Source organism: Poecilia reticulata, chromosome 13 (assembly GCF_904066995.2).
Source record: "Poecilia reticulata chromosome 13, P_reticulata-male-v2, whole genome shotgun sequence".
In the NCBI taxonomy this organism is placed as follows: Eukaryota; Metazoa; Chordata; class Actinopteri; order Cyprinodontiformes; family Poeciliidae; genus Poecilia; species Poecilia reticulata.
The window spans coordinates 20,972,705-20,996,713 of NC_088842.1; the positions used below are offsets into that span (position 1 = coordinate 20,972,705).

General features: G+C 39.3%; 2 protein-coding genes across 3 annotated transcripts; one reads left to right on the top strand and one right to left on the bottom strand.

Annotated features, from left to right (window-relative positions):
- Positions 1 to 1,450: 1,450 nt before the first annotated feature.
- On the top strand, positions 1,451 to 12,312 carry srpra (SRP receptor subunit alpha). 2 transcript variants are annotated; one of them, XM_008425978.3, is made up of 15 exons: positions 1,451 to 1,573; positions 1,689 to 1,826; positions 2,132 to 2,215; positions 2,359 to 2,522; positions 5,406 to 5,566; positions 5,642 to 5,804; positions 5,934 to 6,084; positions 6,169 to 6,287; positions 6,415 to 6,536; positions 6,630 to 6,716; positions 8,688 to 8,860; positions 9,116 to 9,329; positions 9,904 to 10,067; positions 10,459 to 10,557; positions 10,712 to 12,312. In XM_008425978.3, exons 2-15 carry the CDS (start codon positions 1,704 to 1,706, stop codon positions 10,838 to 10,840), a joined length of 1,953 nt encoding a protein of 650 aa, XP_008424200.1. In that variant the 5' UTR covers positions 1,451 to 1,573; positions 1,689 to 1,703; the 3' UTR covers positions 10,841 to 12,312. The 2 variants fall into 2 exon arrangements, with proteins under 2 accessions (XP_008424200.1, XP_008424201.1); XM_008425979.2 differs by having other exon boundaries at positions 5,651 to 5,804.
- An 88-nt stretch (positions 12,313 to 12,400) lies between these two features.
- fam118b (family with sequence similarity 118 member B) lies at positions 12,401 to 23,762 on the bottom strand. The gene is made up of 7 exons (XM_008425980.3): positions 23,068 to 23,762; positions 21,517 to 21,606; positions 21,038 to 21,290; positions 16,546 to 16,773; positions 15,755 to 15,883; positions 15,336 to 15,633; positions 12,401 to 13,360 (listed from the first exon to the last, which is right to left on the bottom strand). The coding sequence occupies exons 2-7, from the start codon at positions 21,597 to 21,599 to the stop codon at positions 13,290 to 13,292; spliced, it is 1,062 nt and encodes a 353-aa protein (XP_008424202.1). The 5' UTR covers positions 21,600 to 21,606; positions 23,068 to 23,762; the 3' UTR covers positions 12,401 to 13,289.
- Between the last annotated feature and the right edge of the window lie 247 nt (positions 23,763 to 24,009).

Sequence of the window (24,009 nt, forward strand, 5' to 3'; positions counted from 1 at the left end):
TTAAAATTATTTCTCAACCTTATGTATACAAATATGACAAATAATGTTTTGGAAATGTAAAGAGGCTAAGGTGCTCCCAGTTACAACATTTTTTTTAATTACATTTTTAATCGACCTGACCCAGAACTTTGTCATCACCATCTGACAAAATAAAAATAAAATAATTTTAATGACCCTATTAGTGATATTTTTTACTCTGTTTTACAGACAAATGCTTCTCAAGGAACAAAAGAAACGGAGTTGACGCTGCATGACGGAGTTGACACAGAACTGAAGGTGGTGATAAACTAGTGAGTAAAATGAAATACTTGATACATGTGAAATAATGCAATTTATGTAAAATACATTAAAATGAATTAATTACACATTTAAGTGAGATTTGTCAACAATTTCACTGAAAGAGTCACAATATCTCTGATGGAGTTGACATCTGACAGAGTTGACGAAATGCCAACCTACCTCAATTTATTTGATGTTACTCTGAAGGAGGCCATATTGTAGCTCATCGTCCATGAAATCTTTACACTATACCAAATTTAAGCTTATATTTCACAAAATTTGATCAAAATTTTGTACATTTTCAGTTATGGTGTTGAAATATCATGGTTGTGACAAACAAAAAGAAGAAAAAACTTAAGAATAACATAAGCTAACCAGAGCTAACTAGCCCTATTAGCAAAGGAAGAGAAATGAAGAGGTCATGGGGTCCTTAGAAGTTCTGTGTCCTCCAATAATGCCTGATATTTTTACATTCGTTTTATGTCTGATGGTGTAGACAAAAACTAGGGACACATTTCAATGGAGTTGGAAAATATATAAAAATGATTTTTAATTCAATTTATTGATACTTTTATAATTATGTATATGAATACTTATACTTAATAGTCATAATACATTATCTGAGTATTCCTTTAATTGTTTTAAACTATTATAATGTATTGAGTTCTGCTCCAGGACAAGGGATTTTAAAGACACCATCCACCTACTACTATGTTTAAAATAAATAAAAAATTCAGCAAACACAAGAAAAATATACATTGTTGTGCTCACATGGCCCAGGTTAGTTTAGTCAGATATTTGAAAAATTCTATTTTGTGTACATTTTATTCAAATGTTGTGCTTTATCCATAGCACCTGTTTTGTCCCTATTCTCAAGAATCGCTGAGTTGTAAAACTTGTGTGTGTATTTTTCTTAACGTGCTACTTCAACAAGTTTGAAGTACTGACACAAACCAGCTCTCCCCGTAACTTGATAAAGCTGATCTGAATCTGAACCTAAAATTAGATAGTGTGATGTTCAAATTACACTATCTAACTGTTTAACTATTTAATTATATAGTTAATTAAATAGTTGCATTTTAACTATTTAATTGTCAACTGACAATTTCAGTGAAATTGTTGACAAATCTCACTTAAATGTCACGGAAGACTAAAGTGAACGGGGGGGGGACTCAGTTTGACGCAACACCGGAACTGAACGTCACTTCCCCAGTGATCATCTGACGTGTCTAAAACAGTTTTCCACCGGTGTTGGGGGTTTTTTACGCGTGGGATATTAATCAGACGTTAAACTGTAAGCTCTTAAGATTTGATCGTTTTACTGTAGGCTAACGGGGGCTAATCTTTTATTACAGTATTTCCTTTGTGCTTTTAATACATTGTATGTCTGTGTGCTTAATCAAATCCAGATACGTGGTGACAAGATGTTGGATTTCTTCACCATCTTCAGCAAAGGGGGGATAGTGCTGTGGTGTTTTCAGGGAGCCGGGGTTAGTGAGTCTTTCACGGGGCCAGTCAATGCTTTGATCCGCTCAGTGATCCTTCAGGTGAGGGTACAGACACAGAAAGCAGAACTTTCTCTGTTGTCTCTTTTCTTATGGCAGTCTGCATTCGGCAGCTAATGCTAAGCTAGTGCTAGCGGTTAGCGACTGCTAGCTGTTAGCATGATTAGAGTAAAAACAAACGTAGTTTTCTTTGCAAAAGTGCACTATTTTGGTTTTTATATTAAGAATTGTCACATTTTCTGCTACAACACATTCATATTTTTCTGGAAACCTTGCTGACCCAACATACGTCTTAAAATCTAGAGCTCACGATTACATGTCAACATTGGTTTTGGTTGTTTTAACAGGAGCGTGGTGGGAACAACTCATTCACTCACGAAGCTTTGAGTCTAAAATACAAACTGGACAATGAGTTTGAGTTGATATTTGTGGTAAGTCTCAAATTGACAACAATAAGAGTAATATGAAGCACTACAGAGGCACAATTAATAGAACCCTAAACTGTGCCTAGTGGTTATTATTGCCATATGAGTTGTGATTAAATTTGCTTCAACCTTTGACTTCTTCAAACCAGGTGGGTTTTCAAAAGATCCTCACGCTGACTTATGTGGACAAGTTTATAGATGATGTCCAGCTTCACTTCAGGGATCGTTATAAGAATGAATTGGTGCAAAAGGGAGCTCTGAAGCTTCTCAACAACACCTTTGACTTTGAGGACAGATTCAAGAAACTTCTAAGGTAAGGAAGTAAACTTAACCACTTGGAAACAATTCATATAGGGGGAGGAGGTGCCTGCATCACATCACATGTGACATCTAACCTTTTTTTTATATATTTGTGGTGCTAATGTCAGTTTATTCATCATGTCATGACTCAGTTGCATCGTTTTACACCTGATATTAATACAGTGCCTTTTCAACAACTAAATTTGCCATACCTTATTTTTATTTTATGTAAAAGACCATCACAAACTAGTGCATAGTGTTATGCTGTAGGGATTGAGTGTTCAGGGTGATGTGCAGTGTAAGTTTGTTTATTAAATTTTTTTTGTGTGTTTCTCAACATTTATTGTTGTGCATTTAGCCAAAAAGTTCAACTTTCAGCTGATCCAACTAGAGCACCTTTCTTCCAGCTTCAGATGGGATTCTCTCTGCTATTCTTTCAACAATGTCTATCTCGTTGCCACTCTTCTATGAAGAATGAGTTTATGGGGTGCAACACTAATAATTCTGCTGTCAGATTTTTCTACCTGAGCAGTGAATTAATGCTTCTTCTCCAAAGTAATAATTGGTTGTCATGGCAGCTTCTGATTCTTGCTTCCTTTGCACAACTTGTCATTTTTAGGTGGACAGTCCTGAATTGGTTGGCTCAAAACTGTATCATGCCCTTTTTATTTGTAGGTTATGGGCTGAACAGCGTCCTGCGAGGCACCCAAAGCTTAGAGGATTGTTGTTTGTTTCTCTTTATGATGTTTGTTCAGCAATGTTCTCTGAGAAACCTTTGAAGGTTTCACAGAACGGCCGTATTTGTGCTGATACAGTTGGATGACATTTACAAATTAGGCAACTTGATTGCATTGGATTTTATTTAGGGGTATCAGACTAAAAGCAAACACACACCTCATTTTTCAGATATTTATTTGTAAAATAAAGTCCTATAGATTTCAGACTGTTGAAAGGCAGGTACACAGACTAATTAACTTGACTTTTACAGTTTTGGATTGTTGAAGGGAACCAGAGTAGTAGACAGTGCATGCCGACCCAAGGAGAACATACTGACTCCATGTAAAAAGGCCCTAGCCTCTGCTGCAAGGCAACTGTGGCACCATACACTTTTCCTTCACAATTATCGCTACTTTGTGTTGGTCAGTCACATATAATCCCACTGTTGTATTGTTGTCACATTTCAAAAAGCCAGGTATCAATACTTTAGCCAGTAATTGTATACTTCTGCTATTTGTTTTGCACAATTATTACAGCAGTTTATGCGTTAAATGGAGGCGAATTTGTTGTTGCACTGAGCGCAGAAAACCATTGAATCTTTTACTGGAAGTTAACTCAAAACAAATGGAGCAGTTTCCAGTGTTTGTGCCTGTTATTTTTCACTCATGTTTCTGAAATGGGCTGATGTCTTGTGATATGAAAGTTCCCGTTATAGCTTGGGTGTAATAGGCAATAGTCTATATCAGTTGTCCCCAACCACCGGGCCTCGGAACGGTACCGGTCAGTGGAGCAATTGGCACCGGGCCGCACAAGAAATAAAATATTTTCGTTTTACGTATTATCTGAGTCTGGAGGATCTTTTATTTTCAAAACCCTATAACTGTATTCTCTCGGTTGCGTCTTGCAAGCCAACATTGAGCCCACAATGAGTAAGAAACAGATGTCTTTGGAAAAGGGGAGAAGGACCAGAGACAGGAGAATGGATTTATCCCGGATCGGTAGGTGACACCCACGTTCCAAGCCCGCTCTGCATAATATGCACCGGCTCGCTAATGAGGCAGTGAAGCTTCAAACTGCTTCGCCATTACAGAGACCAAACACCCTCTGCATCGGGTGTCATTGTTTCGCAGATAGGACCGTCTCGTTGCAGAGAAACAAGCTCAGAGCTCCCATTAATTTGTCTTTGTCGTGAGTTAAAATTTTCATGTAAGTAAATGTTCGTTTTCGTGGCGTATCCAAATCTTATTTTGAAGGGATGTGTAAACGTTACCATAGCCAGAGTCAAAGAGAGTTGGGGCAGCGGGCTAGAGGAGAGGAGTAGAGCTTGTAAGTCTTGAGTCTGGTTCACACGGCATGATTTTAGATTTTGTCTAATTTTAGGATTGTCGACCGATTTTCAAAACGTCTGTGACAACACGAGCCAACAAAAGTACAACAGGGTGGTCGGTTCGTGTGTCCAGCCACATTGCAAGAGCAAATCTTGCCGTGTGAGCAGGCTTTAGTACAAATTAATGTTGTGTCACAACTACAATCTATCTGCAATGCATATAGCTAGTGTAAGCATCACGCCCTGACCATCATCACGTTAATTTGATGATGGATAGCTGAAAAGTTACCGGGTTTATCAAATGTGGTAGCAATTTTGCTCCAACTCTGCTCCTTATCATTTCTGTGGATATTCTTTGTACGAAATACTGAATAAACATTCATGCTGTTTCCACGTATCATCTCCGATGTCCACCGGACTCGTTTGGGCATGTCAGCTCAGCTGTTTGGGATTCAGGAGATACATCACCGCGCTTTCTGATTGGCTAATTGTCACATTCAACAGATTGAGTTCTCGCTCCCAATCAGGAAAAACCCCACACGCTGCGAGAATATGCCCGATTTTAGATCGGAGCAGTCCCAACGTTCTACCGACTGGACGCGATCAGTCTTAGCATACCACACACAGCAGGATGATCGGTTACGATTATCGCGAGCGACGTTCTAAGATTGTCTTAAGGGGAAATTTGGGGCATAAAAAAAAAAAAAAAAAAAAGAGAACCTGGGCCGCAGAAAAATTGCCAAGTCTTGACCGGTCCGCGGTGATAAAAATGTTGGGGACCACTGGTCTATACGACAAATCGTTTGCTTTGTCCTTTTACATTCTGATTTCAATTTTCTGTTTTATCTAAAGAGAGGCGGAGGAAACCAGTAAAGCTCGAAGCCCTGCCCCCATGCGGTCCTTTAAGGAATCCGAGAAATCCCAAAAAACTGTGAAGTCAATGATTGAGACAAAAGGTGGAGATAAGTCAAAGGAACAGGCAGGAAAAAAGAATAAAAATACCAAAAAGGAGGGTAAGTGACATTCTGGAATGGCTTATTTTGCATAATGGGAATGTCTCAGGGTGTAATTGAATTTTATTTCCCAAGCTTCTGCAGTTGAGCCTCCCAAAGGGGATCAAGGGAAGACCCCACCTTCTGGTCAGAAGGATGTTATGAATGGCAACCAAGGCTTAACTCCTGAGGAGATCATGCAAAAGAAAAGGGAGGATTTCTTCCGCAAGCGCATAATGGGACCTGCTGAAAAACCGAGGTGAGGAAGCTGATCATTTCAGTTTCCACTTCATCTGCTCCAAACTGCATAGTGGAATACCAAGAGGCAGAGTGGTTGTTTGTATTTTATTTGTATTCTTTTCATAATGATGATATTCACTACTCACAGCAAGTCCCCAAAGCCCCAAAAACCAAAGGAGAAAGCGAACCGCGTTTGGGACAACGCAGGCAGCAGCACCAAGAACCTGGACTACAGCAGCAAGAACGGAGAGGCTTCTCCTGGAGAAGACCAAAAGAACCTGGAAGCACAATTTGACCCAGTAAGTTCACCTTGGTCTGAACCATCAGAGGTTTTCTTGGTGCAGCATTGTCTGCTCAGTTCAGAGATCTGGGATGTTTTTCAGGAAATGCAGGTCAGCTCCATGAAGGGCGACCTGCTTTCTGTGGACTACGAGTCCAGCGAGGAGGGAGAGATGGAAGAGGAAGAAGAGGAAGTGGTTGTCAGTGAAACAAGCAAGATAAGGTGAAGTGTTTCATTTGTGCACATAATGTCGGCAAATAAAGCTGATTCTGATCCTATGCCTTAACTTTTCATGTCAAACATTGATCTAACAGGTATTCATTTTCCTTTGTTTGTTTTCACCACTCAGTCCCAAAAAGAGTGGTGGTTTTGGGGGGATGTTTGGGATGCTGAAGGGTCTGGTGGGCTCTAAGAGTCTGTCTAGAGAGGACATGGAGCCAGTGCTGGAGAAAATGAGGGACCACCTCATTGGTAGGACTGCATGCCCCTTTCTGTTTTGATTATTTACACCAGATGATCTGATGTTTCAGTTTACCATTCATGCTTTTTTCTTTGATTCTCTAGCAAAGAACGTTGCAGCTGATATTTCTTCCCAGCTGTGCGAGTCTGTGGCCAAGAAACTGGAGGGCAAAGTCATGGGCACATTCACCAGTAAGTGCATTCACCACACCCAAACCAACACCCACAGCCAGGCCTGATCCCCTGGTGATGCAACTTTTCAAAGAATTACATCTGGTTGCTGTGTTTTCTGAGATATCTCTTGGGAATAGTGGTAGCAATGCATTTCTCTCCTTCAAAAAAATAAATAAAAATCTTCTACTCTGTTTTGCACTCAGATTTATTTTTTGTAGATGCTGAACAAAAGTAGCCCATATGTTGCTTAAGATTTGGCAACAAAAAGCTTGTGCAGGTCATCATCAGCCAGTCTGGGTAAAGTTTGATCCTCAGTCTGGACCCATAAGCTGAAGTTTATTACACAAATCTGTGCAGATTTAGGTAATCCTATAGTATGTAAGAATTGGGTTGCTCATAGTGTCAGCATGTTGGTGTAGCTCTGTTGTGTCAGTTTTAATTTGTTTTCATTATTTTATAGACTTTTGTTCTCTTAGCATACTTATGCTCATTTTTTCCGGTTGAGGCATTGTGTTTTTGGACAATTATTCCATTTGGCTTTGGATGCTGTGCAGCTGGAAGATTTTTGGTCTTACTTTTTTATTTTCTGACAATATTCATTATGCCTAATCATGGTAACAAAGTGTTTTGTTGTTGTTGTTGTGTATAACTGGGAGCAGCTGATTAGTTAGCATCTCAATAGCTCAATTAATACCTGAACTATGACCCCGAATCCCAGAGGCATTGAAGAGGCTTCATGGGTCAGAGCAAGACCAAAGAGCAGAGCAAGAAGGAGGAAGTTCAAATCATCTCTTCCATCCATCATAATGTGCGATGATCATGACTTTTAACATCTTCTTGCTCTGACCTTAGCCAGACAAAGATTTAAAGAGGAGCGGCAAAAGCAAACATGGTGGATTAGCAGTGTTGGTCAACAATGACTGGTGTCATCCTGGAGATGCTACTGTGAAATATCGTCTCTGCTGCCAAGATATTGAACTGTTATAATATCAAGACAGTCATTAGACTGCTAAACAGCAACAGTCAGGCTCCTTTAGATTCTTTGCAACACTGACTGCAGAGCTTTTCTTCTTTTGGGATAAGTGAAGATCTTTTACTTGAAGTGAACTGAATTGCAACAGAATCCATCTTTGGGGTTTTTTCAAAGGCATCTGAATGATTTATTATGGTGAATAGATACGTAAACAGAAATCTACTTTAGCTTGTTTATGGTTTATTTAGATACATTTTCCAAAATCTGTCTTGTTGGTGGATCTTAATCTATGAAGTTGAGAGTGAAGTTTAATATAATAAGATGAAGCCAAAACCCAAAGAAGCAGTTTGTATCAATTCATTATGCTCAGGATTTTACTACCCAGAAAAATGAGGGACATTGAAAGTGTGGTTGAATCAGTGTCGATAATTTTATACTATTGATTCTATCAATTTCTTTGCAGAGACATTAACGTATTTCCCGCGCTATAAGGCGCATAGACGCTTCAGCTTGGGTTGCCAATTTGTTCCGTACTCTATTACTACACATCCACATTTGTAAAGAAGTGGTCCCCGAGTACTTTATATAGTAGGCTGCCTCAGTCGTTGTTTCACTCACGGTGTTGGTGCTGCGATATTGTGCCCAACTGCTTTCTGGGTAACAGACCAACCGACACACTGCCGTCGCAGTCTCGGTCTTTTATTGGACTTCCAGTGCAAATTTTAGAGCAACTTTGCATTAAAAGTGTCATTATGTACCGAATGACACTTCATGAGAACTGTCATAAACATTCATAAAGACTTCTTTATGTTCATGGCAGGTGTTGTGTCATGTTTTTGACAGTGTCATGTCAGTCTTATGCACACCCCTTCAAATTAAAGTGTTACCATGTATTGCTATTCATCAATATACATTTATCTCTATCTGATGTTTTTCTGACTACTAGATTTTAAATAGTTTCTCTGTAAATGGCGCCAAAGAATCTGTTTCCAACAGAAGCTTGTGTGTGTTCATAGCTGTGGCTTCGACGGTGAAGCAGGCCCTGCAGGACTCCCTGGTGCAGATCCTGCAGCCCAAACGCAGGGTGGACATCCTGAGAGACGTCATGGAGGCTCAGAGCCAGCGCAGGCCGTTTGTCGTCACGTTCTGCGGTGTCAACGGCGTTGGCAAGTCCACCAATCTAGCAAAGGTGAGCTAGATGGTATGCGGTGCCACTGCCTCCTGTTTGCGATTGTTTCTTGACGACATCTATGGCAGTACTTCAAAACTTTTGTTAAATGTGGCAAAGATTAGTGCAGAATAAAGTGGTGCCACAGAGAGATGACATGCCTTGACATTTATTTCAATACTTTTTATCGTTCACATATCCCTCCTCCTACCATTTGGACAACACGCACAGTTTTTCCCTCACATATTCTGTTCCACTTTCCCTGTTTTGGTCCAGATCTCCTACTGGCTGATTGAGAACGGTTTCAGTGTGCTGATCGCAGCTTGCGACACGTTTCGTGCGGGCGCGGTGGAGCAGCTCCGCACCCATCAGCGCCGCCTGAACTCTCTTCACCCCCCAGAGAAGCACGGAGGTCGCCCGGTCGTCCAGCTCTATGAGAAGGGCTACGGGAAAGACGCAGCTGGAATCGCAATGGAGGCCATTGCCTACGGTAGGAGAAATGTTTCCTCTTTGGGCCATTTTCAATGCTTTGCAAAAGTATTTTTCAAACTTTTTTCTTTTTTTTTTTTTACAGTTTGTCTGGTTATAATAAGATGACTCGGTGTATTAGAGATTTTATATGACAGACCTGCTCAGATAAAGCGCGTAATTAAGTTAAAGGAAAACAAGAAAAATTTGCATTGCGAATGCTGTAAGCTGAATATTTTTAGTGAAAATTGCAGAAGCACTAGAAGTCAGCTGCAGAAGACTTGCAGAAATGTAAGAAATGGGCAGAAGCAGCAGAATAAAGACAAAGCCTGCGAAACGCAAATAGACTGAGCTTGAGCCATTTTACAAGAAAATCAAATCAGTCTTTACATGTTCAAAGCTGGGAGAGATTCCTTCACAACATGTGCTGCTTCCTGTTGTGGGTCTGTTGTGCAAAATCCCAATAAAATGCATTAATGTTTCCCTTTGTAATAAACACAGACACGTTCAAGGGGCATAAATAGTTTTACAAGGTTGTGCATTGGTTATGAATACGACCTAACCATCGATGTTGTCTTCTCCCCTTCCCTCCCAAGCTCGGAACCAGGCATTTGATGTGGTGCTAGTGGACACTGCTGGGCGAATGCAGGACAACGCCCCTCTAATGACGGCTCTGGCCAAACTTATTGCTGTCAACATGCCTGACTTAGTTCTGTTTGTTGGAGAGGCTCTGGTGGGCAATGAAGCGGTTGACCAGCTGGTAAGACCCCTGATTAAGTTATAAAGTTTGCCTTCTGTTTTCAGTTGGGGTTTAGATAAATTAATATGATCTGACCCTGTCCTGTTTATTATTATTAAATGATTAATAAAAGTTCTGTGAGATTATTCAGAGATGTTTATGTGCATCTTCCACTATTCTTTGGTTTTGATTAAATGTCTGATGCATAATGTGGCCACCAGAGGTCAGCATCGCTCTACTTACCTGTTGCTTCATGGAAACTAGTTTTTTGTTGATGCAGATGTGTTGCTTCCTGCACACCGTTTTTTCCTCTGTGGCTGAAAAGATGATTTTATGCATTTCTTCCCCCCCTCCATCTGTCGGCCTCAGATTTCAGCTGAATATTTCAATGTTCTCCTGTTTGTGTCCTCAGGTGAAATTTAATCAGGCTCTGGCGGACCACTCCATGTCTGACAAGCCTCGCCTCATTGATGGAATTGTTCTCACAAAGTTTGACACTATTGATGACAAGGTATATGTCCTTTTTCTTTTATTATTTCACACCCCCTTGTGCTGCACTTGAACAAAATGTAAATCAACAGGTCTTCCAGTTGATTCTGGTCTTATAAATAATTTGCGTTTGGAAAGCCAATAGTCCCTCATGAGTCTCCTTCTTCCCCCCGCAGGTTGGTGCAGCCATCTCCATGACTTACATCACAGGCCAGCCGATCGTGTTCGTGGGCACGGGGCAGACCTACAACGACCTGCGCAGCCTCAATGCCCGCGCCGTAGTCGGAGCCCTGATGAAGGCTTAACAAGCGGCTCTGCTGAATATTCATCAGTTTTCAGAAGAAGCCAGCTGTACCATTTGCAACGCTGCCATGAGATGTTCAAGCCCACCCTTTCATGCTCGTGTCCTGCCCATCCAACCTTACATTAAATAAACTCGAGCGACGGACGGATGGTGCACTTAAAGAGAAAGTTTTATCCAGTGGAGCCTTCCTTTTGAATAGTTATTTATTTATTTTGGGCCAAAATAGTGTATTTCAGATCAGCTAACATGGCATTTTAACTGGACCTTGGTCGGATCACCGGTTTGCTGGTTCACACAGCAGAACTTGTGTATTTTGTTCCTCAGTTTATCTCCACTTTATGGAAATTGGGTTTCCTGTTCCCAAGAAAAGCTCAGCAACCGTAGTGCCTCTCTTTGGATATCTTGGTTAATACATTACAAGGATGATTACCTACCAGCTGGAGTTAAAATTTGCATTTATGCAGGTTAACAGGCAAACTAAACTGCTTAAAAGAAGCTAAGTAAACTATGGATTAAGAAGTCTTAATTGTGATTCTCTATAAATCAGAACAGTACATCTAAATCATAAATTAACAACCGTGCTGTCTTTGTTTCATTTGGATGTTTTGTAATTAAAACCATCTTTTAGAGATTTCTACATCCCCCAAATTCACAATTTACTTTGTACAGGAAGAGTATTTATAGCCATTTAACTTTTTCACATCGTCACCTTAAAAACCGCAAACCTCAATATATTTTACTCAGATTTTATGTGATAGATGAATTCAGGATTATGAAGTAAAATAAAAATTGCATAGGTCTTCAAAATTATTATAAAAATTGAGAAAACTGCTCTTAAGTAAAACTAGCCTTACCATAATTACACATTCAAGCTTTTTTCAGAGCTTGAATCTGAAAAAAAAAATATTCAAGATTTGATATTTTTGGTGTCAAACCTTGATACCAAATGTTAATGTGGAGCAGGACTCCCACCAGCTTCACCGACCCTGCTGAAGTAAAGCTTCTGCCCAGCATGATGCTGCCATCACCATGTTTTACTGTGAAGATGGTGTGTTCAGCATGATGTACAGTGTTAGTTTCTGCCACACAGGTTTTTGTATGGAGGTCTCATCTGAGAAGAGCGCCAAAAACTGTCATGTTTACACATTCTCCCACCATTTTCCTTAAACATGCTGACCGCACCATGACATAAAAATCTGATAAAATACACTGACGTTTGTGGTAATGTGACGCGATGAATTTGTTCTTGTCTGTCAGTCTTAAAGATTTGAGACTAAGCTGTTTTCTATCAGAGTTATGGTACCCCTTTATTTTATTTTCCCTTCATTTTTCAGAGTAAATCTTAAGTTTTAAAGATCTTTAGACCATCCTTTTAAGGTGTGGTAGTGCAATACGAGAAAATCAAGGGTCATACTGGCATTTTGAACTAATTTATGATTGTAAACATTTCTTAATAAAGCTGCTATATGCTTAGTTGGTCTGGAGAATGGAGCTTTCTCTTGTTACTTTTACAAAATGAAAGTAAGCGCCACACAGTGATCCTCAGTGTTGCAAATGAGAGGAGTGGGATACCAAAAGCTTTATTTTTAAAATGGTTCTTATAAATACTACACCAGAAACACATGCAGGTTTTAAAAATACATTTAAAAAAAAGCTTACAAAGAACACTTGTTTTAAGCAAAGGGGCTATTATGAGAAAACTCCTGACCTTTTTTTTATGTAACAGACTCATTTACTTGTCATATTTCTGGAGAAATTATATTCCGTCCGTCCCTTTCCTTAATTATTCCGGTAACTGGGTTCAGCGTGACGGATTCAATCCATCAACGCAAGGCTTGTTTTCAGTCAGGAGCGCATGTTGTGCCTTGGAGCGAATACCGGGAAGGTACTCCCAAGGTGATGCATTTTTTTTTAATGCATATTTAATTTGCAGAGCTATGAGCTTCGTCAAGTCTGAGGTGAGAACATACCAGTCTGTCCTCCGAGTACAGTTGCACGCTAAGCACACCAGCATTTAGTTTCTCCCAAACACCAGGATTTCTACAGCGTTTAAATGTTGGGAAATGGGGTTTGAGGTTTTTGGTTTTGGCATTGACAGATTTATCTCAACTCATTTAAAAATGAAATAAAACGAGCATCGGGGAAATACTGACGGCTTTCAGCTCACCCAACAATCATCTAGTAAAATATTAGACTAGATAGCACTTGGTGAACTAGATCCAGCACAAGCTGTAAAAGAAACGGATTACAAAAGTCTGCTGAAAGAAAAAAAAAATATATATATATATATAAAACGATGATTTGAAAAATTAAGAAAATCAAATATTCTTTCACAGATGACACTTTCCATGCATTACGGAAATGAGTTTTGGGCCAAGTTTAAGTTGTGTTATTCTGAAAATGTCTCTTGAAAGTGGCATCTTCTCCGAGTGAAGGAGTTGCATCTGGTCTTAGCCCTGTAGGAGGTTTTTCTGTGTGCTGAAGCCATTCTGCTGTTCCTCTGCGTTTTGTGAAGGTGATCCTGTGGATCAAAATAAAAGATTTATTTATATAATATTCGACATTTCTTTGGAATCTTCTTACATGGAAAAACATAGCACATAAAAAAATGTACAGTTTCAAATTGATGTATTGCAATCAGCATATCGGTAGCAAATGACATATTTTTCCTCCATCACGATATCCCTGTAAATTCATGAGATTATCGAACTACGAATCAACCAGTCAGTAACGGGATCCAGAGCAGGTTTGTGTGATTGCAATGTTGCTCACACTGATGCTGCATTGATAATTGCAGTCCAATTAATTGTGCAGTTCAACTTCAAGATCTGAATTTTTCATGAAGGTAGAAAAGTTTGAGGATAGCCTGAAGTCGGGTATGATGAAGGATTTTAAACCCTCTCAGTTCTGGTTCAACCTGACCTGCCTGTTTAACTCATAACTTTTTTATGTATATATATAAAAAAAACTTCTTAAAAAGGAAAGAAACTTGGTTTTTTAAAGCTAAAGTAGAGAAGTTTGTGGTCAAAATTATAAAACTGTTTTCTCTGAGGAATTTTATTATTATTATTATTATTATTATTATTATTATTATTATTATTATTATTAACACAAACCTAAACTCCCCTTTGTGGTCATGACAGTAGATTTATGATTGCATGTTGAACAAATAAATATCCATGTAAAAATCTAAACTGAGCTAAACTGTCCTTATGGATTCATAATTTATGCAGAATTCAAATATCCTCTGTGTGACTACAGATTCATTCTATTGTTTCAAGATAACTTGCCTCTTGGAGAGAAGTCAATTCATTTAGATTTAACATCACACAAAGATAACCTGTCGAAACACAAAAGGCTTTCAAATGATGGCTTGATTAAATCTGTGAAAACGTTATTGCCTTTCTCCCCTCCCCCGACACACACACGCACACACACACACTTGTAAAATTTTCAATAAACTTTGATGAACCTACTTTTATGTTCAATTTTCCTTCCATCTATACAACAAAGCCCGAAGTGCAACATGATGAAAGGTTCAAGAACTCAAAAGGCAACACATCATGCATCAATCTCAAGACCAGGTGAGAATCAAAATCATTAGCATCTATCCATCTGAGAATTGTTACTAAGCCATTCCTAAGGTTTTGGGACTTAAAAGTGAGATAAATAAAGAAAACGGAACAGTGATAAAACTTCCCAGAAGAAGCCAGCTTATAAAATTACACTGACAACTTAATCAGGGGCGTCACGAAAGAAACCAGAACAACATCTAAGAATTACATGTCGTCCTAACCTCAGTAAAGGTCAGTATTAATGATTCAGCAACAAGACAAAGATCAGGCAATAATGGCCAATCTCCCATATCCATGGGAGAGTCAAAATGCAAAACCACTGCTGAAGGCAAAATCTTGACTTAAATTAAGAAGAGGAGGCACAGTATTAATTTGGATATTAATGCTCAAGAACCTTTAAATCTAGACAAATTCTGCAAAAAAAAAAAAAATAAGGTCAGATTTCCTCCACTCAAAGCTATCTCACATGCTTCATAATTGTGTTTTTGCTTGTGCTTGGATCGCCTTTTTCCCTTAATGAATGAAATTATGATTTGAAAACTGCTTGCTGCATTTACTCAGGCTATCTTTGATAACATTTGTTTGATCTCAGTAGCAACATCTACAGCACAGTAGATGTTGCTGTAATCAAGATTAGCAAAGAAAAAAAAATCTCCCTGACTAACGCCTTGCTTAAAACGTATCCCATGTAGAGCTTACAGAAGGAGAAAGTGGAGCTGAGCCAAACCATGTGATGGAACAGGGACTAGTATAGCTCAAGCTCTAGAACAGTATGTTGTTACTTAAGTCTTTCATTCTCCTGTCGAGATGATACGGAGCTTCTTTCAGTTCTCCTCACCCCCACAAACTGGCCCAATTAAAATGCAACAATAACCGATTTAAGGAGCTAAAGCCAGATCCACTGGCTCTCATGCAGCTTACCCCAGCCGTTGGTAGAGACGTCGCGGTTGCAGATCTCGTTGGCCAGCCTCTCAAAGTACTCGGGCAGGTCAGCGTACTCGTCGCCGTATGAGATTACCTTGATGCCCTTGTCCAACATGTTGTCACGCAGCTTCTTGAACTCTCCCACGTCTTCCCGCCGCACAAGCATGAAGTGTTCCAGGTCCGACTTGTGTTTGACCGCCTCCAGGAACAAGGCCTGAAAGGTCGTGTCGTCCACCGTGCGTCCGCAGCCGAGGAACACAAAGGACTTAGTCTCATATAGCTTCTGGATCTCACGCTGTAAAAAGAAAAGCAAAACACTACTAACGATTAGTGCCATCTTTAAGCAGTAGCTGGAATATTAAACAAACCAAAGTATAAAAGAAAAGAAAAAAAAAAAAAGAAAGTCCAGAACTCACCATAACCTCAGTGTTCCTCAGTACATTCTGGTAGCCAGCAGGGTGCAGCACAATGCCACACGGGTTAGTGTAAACGCCGTGAATATGCAGAACGCTTAACCTCCGTTTCTCCTGAGCCCACTCCAACACCTACAAACAAGACACGTACACTTAACAGTTCACCGCACAAAATCCTGTTCTGGCTGGGCAGAGAGTACGATCACCAAGTAGTAGTGAGGGAACATTAGCCCCAGTGGAGACAAGGCATAAATACCAGGGCTGAGAGGGAAAGCATCAGGTCACTCTCAGATCTAATATCTGCATGACTACACTCTAAGCTGAGGCCACTGCAGATGACAGGACAACTCTTTGTGAAAGACTGATTCCTGTTCAGTAAAAAGTAAACACAGTAAGATCTATAGAATCTGACATCAGTGGCTTGAACTTTAACTTTCTTCCACCTGTCAGAAACTGAAACGGCTTATCTTTGTTTCCCCTAAAGCTGCCAACAAGGAACTTCGTATACATGCAATGTCATGAATGGGAAGTTAGTCACCACTGTGTGAAATTTCAACATTATGCTTTAGAAGAAACATATTTTTTTCCACGCGTATTACCGTGCGTGCAATACAAAATACAAAAACGAAACTTGTATTCCCCACAGGTCATTATTTGACCTGGGAACTCACTGCTCACTGCTGGACATGCATGAGTGACCTTTGCACTTCTTTAAGGGGGAAAAAAAAGCTGACATCATGCATTGTTACAGGACAGATCAATTAGTGCCACAATACAGTCGAAGCAAAGTTTACCTTCTTCTCATCAGTCAGGTCTAAAGACTCCAGTTTGGTGCCTTGGTGGGCTGCGTAGATCTCCAGCAGGTTGTCGAAGTTGGTGGTAAGCACCAACGCGCCGCTCTCCATCAACTGCAGCACAGATCGCAAGAGGTGTTTCCCTGCGTGCTCCATCTTGCACTCCAAGTCGTCAAACACTTCGTACAGACAGTCTTTGAAGAACGTGGATCGAACATTTCCCGTCCTCTACGAAACATAATGACACAAGGCAACCGCAGCCCTTCTTTAAAATGTCTTTGTATGCAGCACACTGTCCCTTGGTGCATTTCTCAAAACAGAACTGAAATCCTCAAAGCTGCTTGTTCAATCTTCAAATCATTGTGTCACTTGTGCTTTCTACACTTTCCCATTAGATTTTATTTCTACATTTTTGATGAACAAAGCTGACCTGAAAGGACGCCACCAACAGGTGCTGATGAGACTGAAAAAAAAAAAACCCAAAGCCACCAGAAATTGCAGAATTGTCTCTGAAGTTAGACACATAATCTGTGTGTCATGTCTTCCCTGAAATAAATGTTTATAGAAAAGCTTCGGCAAAACTTTGAATACATTATTAATAATAGAACATCTTTGATCAAACTCTACTTTATGGTACACCTAAGGGCAATTTAGAAATCATTTAACCTAACAGTCATACTTTTGGACTGCAGGAAGAAGCCAGAGTACCCTCAGGCAGTAGTAGAGCCATAGCACAAACAAATTAACTTAGGATTCCCTCCCCAAAAAGGCAAAAAAAATTTAATTTAGCTTTACAACCTTACCAGGGGTACCACTTAACCCAGATGGTGACGTTTAAGTAATTAGAGGAGTCTGAGATCAGGATTTAAACACTGAGTGGAGAAAAACTACTGTTCTCCTCGAGCAGAAAATATCTTATATGACTAAGTTAAGTATATGATATATTTTCATATGACAAGACATCAGAACAAGATGGAGCAGGACTACTTAGAAATAAAGAGACAAAGATATGGACAGTGCTACTTTAACATGTATCATCAAGTATTTACTGGAGCTGAAATGCTGGACTGGTTTGAACATGAAGATAATTATTCATTGAGTCACTAGGGAACCAAAGTACATAAAAAATGCCACTAGGCCATTAAACAAAGTTGACCAAATGTGAAGCCAAATTTTTAACTCGAAACAAAATGCCTTTTGATCAGAATGACTTATGATTCAACGTGACCAGACCATGTAGGAATCAAGTCTTTTAGAATACAAATGTGTATCTGAGGACTGAGGTGACCTGAAGGAGGATTATTCTGTTTTCTTGCTAAACAGAGCAGCAAGAAAAAAAGAAAATCTTGTGTTCTAAGAAAAAGGGGTTAATTCTTTCTAGCTTTTGAATTGGAAAAATCAGGATTTCAACACATTTTTCCAAACTCAATATTTTCAGAGATCTCAATTCTTTTCAGAAAAGAAATCTGAGTTTCCAGTAAATAACCTTACAGAGGTTAGGCTTTTAACAAGGAATCTGCTGCATCCACTGGCTGTAAACAAATGAAAAGAATTACGGAGAAATGAATGGATGGCTAGACAAACAACGAGACAATAGAATCGAGAATAAAGTCTGAAAATACACATTTTCACATCCTTGCACTTGTCAGGGTGCAAATTAATGCTGCAAATTTAAATTCAACTTTTAATGAACAGTTGTGTGTCAGATTTTGAAACATCTGAATGAGTCCAAAACTCCATTCTCTGACCCTTAATCCAACCACTTGAGCAGCAGCTCACTCTGCATTACTCCACTTAAAAAATATGCTCTGTCACTGTGTGGCAAAATTCTCATCCTTACCTTGAGGAGGGTCTTGTAACCCCCCCCCCCCCAAAAAAAAAAGAAAAAAAAAAAGATGCTGGTAGCTAAGAACAGCACAGGCTAGCGCAGTGACCAAGGTGATCTGAGATTGGAAGGAAATGCTCCACCGACTTCCACAGATTACAGCTCTAATGGGCTAAACAGCAGGAGTCCCTTCCACAGGAAGAAGCTCATTATCCACAGCTAGTGTCCGCAGCACCCATCCTGATCACCCTGTCCTTGGGCTGACTCACAACTTATGTAATAACCAACAAATGGACAAATAAACAACCCTTCTTCAAAATATCCATCTCAAACTGATAAAATGATCTTTCATTCACAAGGAAGTCTCACTAATTGCTTTCAACAAGTAAATTTATTAGTATTTAAGTCATTACTATAAGCATAACAGTTGATAACTAATCTATAAACAATAACAGATGAATGAACAATTCATTTTTTGCTTGGAACTGCACATATTAAGAGCCTTGCTGTTGCTACACTCATTACTTCTACAGAGTGCAGAAACTTGGCCGGTGCACAAATCCATGAAAGTGGGTTAAACCTCTAACTGGCTATAAGGCAGGTGTCTCACACCCAGACACATATTAGCATTCCAAGTACAAATGATTAACGACCAGTGCAGTTTATGTAAATGGTAAAACACAGTCAAAAAAAGAAGGTAACACTTTGGGAGGACAAGTCACACACAGAAGAGTAAAAGTATCTCTATAAAACAAGAGAAAAAACATTAACGCAGGTTTTGTGAATGGAGTGACTAAAAGTTCACGCGCTCTACTATGACCCACTGCAGTCACAGGTGGAGCTTTAAGTCTGAATGGAAAATCTGGGCTACAGGAGGGGAGGAAATGGGGTGGCGGTTCTGGTTCGCATTATTCCCGGTTTGTTTGTTTGGGTTTTTTTTTTTTTCTTCCCTCCGGCCGGCTGCGCTGGACCCCGCTGTGTCTGTGACCTAGGGGAGTGGGCTGGTGTCTGCACGACTGTGGATCGAAATAAACACAACGGATAAAGCCATAAAGGCGCTGTTTGTTCTCTTTGTCCCGACAGGCTGGGTGCTGAAACAAAGCGTGTTTTTATCAATGTCAAAGGTGCGATGAGACATGACTAACACAGGAGGCAAACGGTATTAAGACTCCCATCTGCCAGCCCCGCTCCAGATCAGACCGGTTTGGTTGTATGTTGTAAATACTGCTGATTTTTTTTTTTTTTTTTCCCACCTAAAACTTTTTACAGATCCATTAATACCATCAAAAACTCATGAAAGGCAAAATCAGTTAAAGTACACGACTTTATGAAAAACCTTCCAAAAACTAGTGGTGGTCTCAAAATGATTGTGACTACCTATAAGCATACAAATGGTCAATGTTTGGATGTGTAATAGTCATTTGTAGCAGTAGTTTGCTGGAATTTTCATGGAAATTAGCTGACTTTGATTGGTGGAAATTTTGACAAACTGGAAAACTTTATTCCGTGCATAAGGATGCATATTTTCATGGTTTAACAGCACTGGTGATACAACTTGCAGGCCAAATCAAGAGTGTCAGAGTATTACTACACAGAAACTACCTATCTAAAGAAGGAAAACATTAAACTAAACAAGTTGTTAATTCTATATTTGCCACTGCAAATGTAGAATGTCCCTTATCTTTGATCCCAATACATTGTCATGTTATTTTTTTTATAATCCATGATTTCTTTTTCTTCCAAGAAGCCCGATTTACAGAGTTCTACATATGATGAGTAATATTTCTTCTAGTTCCCCCAACAGTAATGTTAAACAATTCCTTTGGACAATTTAATTTACATTCAGTGAATGACCTCTTTCAGAGGAATGCTTTTGTGTTCACCACTTTATGTCTGACCGATGAATCATTCTGCTGTAAACTGGACCGTAATCTCATAAGATGAACTAGTGTTGTCTACTGATTTTAAAACATATGTGTGTTATAAGCATCCTGCAGCAAAAACACTTATAAGGTCAAAACGTCTTTAGTGGAATTCATGAATTAGCACAATTAGGACCTTATTATTTTTTAGCCACACCTACATGTTTCCAAAAAAAATACTAGCTGTTATTTTAAGACATCATTTTGAGAAAGCATATTAGTTTTCCTGTTATTGCCATTTTCTTTTTTAAACTGACTAAATTGTTAAAAACTGATGAAGCAGCAAAAGTCTGATGAAAACTATAAAGTCCTTCACAAAGCCAGGAGAAGCACTGATCAGAAACGCTTCGCAAGACTTTAAGAAAGTTTAACTCTTTGGATGCAATCCATGAAGGAAGAATAGGGAGGATTTAAAGGCATGTTTTATTTAGTTTTTTTTGCAAAGACTTGCATTTAAAAAATACTCAACCTGTTAACCAAGTGAACAAAATGACTATAATGTGTATTTGCATTGATAGTTTTTAATAAAAGAAGCCTAACAATCAAGTCTTACATCATGACAAAGTTCACTGAGAAAGTATGAATAATGTCTGGATGTGAAGCTGTGGAAGTAATAACATAACATCCCTGGTTCCAGGAAAGGTCACAGGCAGTGCTGGCAGTCCAACATGTGTTTGTGCATGTGCAAAGGAGAACTTTAGGAAAAGGAAGAAAGGAAAAAAAAAAGGGACTCAGACGGTCTTACCGGGGAAAGTTTCTGAATGAGGTCATGGGCCACATGCACCAAATTCTTATCTTCCTGCATGTGCTTCTGGAAACGCCGGCTCTCCTCCTCCTCCAGCAGATCAAAATCATTGGCTGCGTCAAGGAGGGCCTGTATAAGCCCCTTCCAAGAGCGAAGAGCAGGAACCTGCGGAGCCACTGCAGAGCTCACCCCCGTACCAATCACCAGAACAAGCTCGGGGGCTCGCTTGGTCTTCAGGCTGGGCAGCAGTTTCCTTTGGGGCAGGCAGAAATCGAGTGATGATGGATCCAAATACGGTGCTTCCCTAATCCCTCTGACAGCATGAAGGTTAAACAAAGCCTTTTCAAACATGCTAGCATGCAGTTGGAAACTAATATCTACCTTCTACCTTCATTTAGCACTTCCAATGATTTGAATTAGTTCTGCAAAGAAATCCTGAATATGTAATAGCGGTGGCATGCAGGTGCACCGGAGCTTACCTGGGCTTTTTAGCGTTTGACTCTGCATCCTGAGAATCAGCTGCAGGACGCTTCTCAGTTTTCACTGCTACAACAGAGGCCATTCAGCTCCTGTAAAAAACAGGACCAACCACTTAATATTTCTATAGAAGCTGATCTGACCAATCTACACAATGGCTGATTCGAACCAGCCATTGTGTAGATTGCCAACATTATTAGTTTTTCTAAACAAGAAGCTGAGTGACTCTGAAATGGTGTCATGGGTCAAACTCAGTTCAGACTTATTACAAACACATGTGGGTGTTCCATAAAGTTAATTTGTTGCCTCAAATAGATTACCTTGTATGTAAATAAAGCATAGACCATTCTGCGCTCAGTTTTTCAATTCATCGCTAATGGAAGGAAGATGCACAACAAAGTTGAAGCTCTAATTAGGATTGTAATTAATTGTAATTAGAGCTTTAATTAGGATTGTATCAAAGAGAAACTCCGCACCTCTTTTCCATTTTCAAAACAGTTTTTCAGAATTGTCTTTGTAGTGAAGGCCCAGGACAATGACATCACCATTAACTGCGGTTTTCTCATTCAATCTCGTCTTTTCCACGGTAGTGTAAACTAGACATCCCTACATGGACATCACCTCAGTCATTATGTGTTCATATGCAAATCGATTCTGGCAAAATTACGTCTTGATTTTATGCCACAAAGGAAACAATGGAGTCACAATCTTCGTTCAAAAGGAATTTTGAAAATAGTGATTCAGAGACTGTAAACTGAATCAGGGAAAGACAGTTCTTGTATTTTTGGCATGAGATGATTGGGACAATCTTAAGTCTGAACTTAAGTTTTGTATTATAACTTACTGTTGCCTTGTGTGATATTTAAGTTGAATGCCACCCCTAATCTCTTGGCTGGATTTCCCTTGGAAGAGGTCTGAGATCCCCAGGGAAAAAACTTTATTACCCCTTGGTTGTCACACCAACTAAGGGGTCTGTGAGGACACCAATGTCCTCATGAAAGTGAAGGATTTTCAAATCAAGAACATTAATGAATAAATGTTTTGATGTTGGCTGCCATTAGAAAATCATTGTGCTGTGGATTAAAATGCCCACTGAGTTTGAGGGGTGAGTTTGACAGTTTACCATGAAATAATTCAATACACATTTAATGTTTATATTTTTAAGTTTGCATTTTAATGATTAAAAGTAATATTTTGTCTACTAGATAAAGTATTTCAATTATTTACATTACCGATGAAAATATTACATGATGTGTTTATTTTATTTTGTCCCTTTCAGCTCTCCATACTCCAATAAGATGACTGATTGGTTTGCAAAACATGAACATTGTGGCCACTACATTTTTTAACTTTATAACAAAATATTTTGGTTCAAATAATTTGAAATGTATATTCTCTTTTAGTACAATTGTAAGTTCAGAAACACAGTTTAATTACCGTAGTATTCCTAGTAAATGCCCAATGGTAAATTATGTTTGTGACTGGACACAAATAAACTTTAAATGTCCGATTGAAGAAAACAAAAAGAAAAAGAAAATGTAAACGTCACTTACCTTGCTCCAGGTAACTCCAGTGTTTACTTCAGCTTCGTTTTAGGTGTCTTTCGATTTTAAGTCAGATAAAGTCAGTCAAGATTGAACTTGATCCACTTGAATTAGTTCAGAAATCAATAAGCCTTCGTGGCGTTTTTCTTCCTTCCTTTTTTTATTAAGTCTTGATGTTAATCTGATAAATGCCCGCTCTTAGCTGTAACGTGGGAAATAAAAACTCACCACTGACAGCCCAGGGACAATAGCCTCGCTGTTTTCTCAGAGTAAGTTTAATGGGGGGTTTGTCATCCAAGTCCAAATAAAAAAAGAGAAAAACATCCAGGGTTGTTAAACGCATGAAACTCCCTCGACACCGCTGCCTCCGGTCATTGTGACAGTAGAACTAGCGCCTCAAATATGTTTCCAATAAAAATAGTTTTAGTTAATGTTTTCTCCCCATGAGTCATGTGTCATGAGCGCTCTCGACCTCTGCTGCTGTCAGAGCCCCTCGCAGCTCTTCTATCTATGTTGACGGTTTTCGGACTGTTAAAAGTGACCGCTCGCGGACCGTAATGTGCGCCGGGTTTTATGACGCCTTCACGTGCTATAGTAAAACTGTGTTGCGCTGCCGTAACAGAACGTCACCGCAAAATACATATTTAATGTTTTGTAAGCTTGATAAAGTAAAATATTTCAATTAACTTGACCTCGTTTCAAAATTCTATTACATTTTCAGCAATGGAGCAGACAATATTTGCTTTTTTTTTTTTTTTTTTTTTTTACATATCTTACTCTGAATAGTTTTTTACTGCAAAGCAAAAAAAAAAAAAAACTGTCCAACTTCCAGTCAGAAATTAAATGTTTACAAAGCGCATTTCAAATAGCATGATGCCTAACCATATATGGCTGAGACGCAAACACGCATTACTTACATAATTTAGTATGTGCAGCTGATAAACACATGAG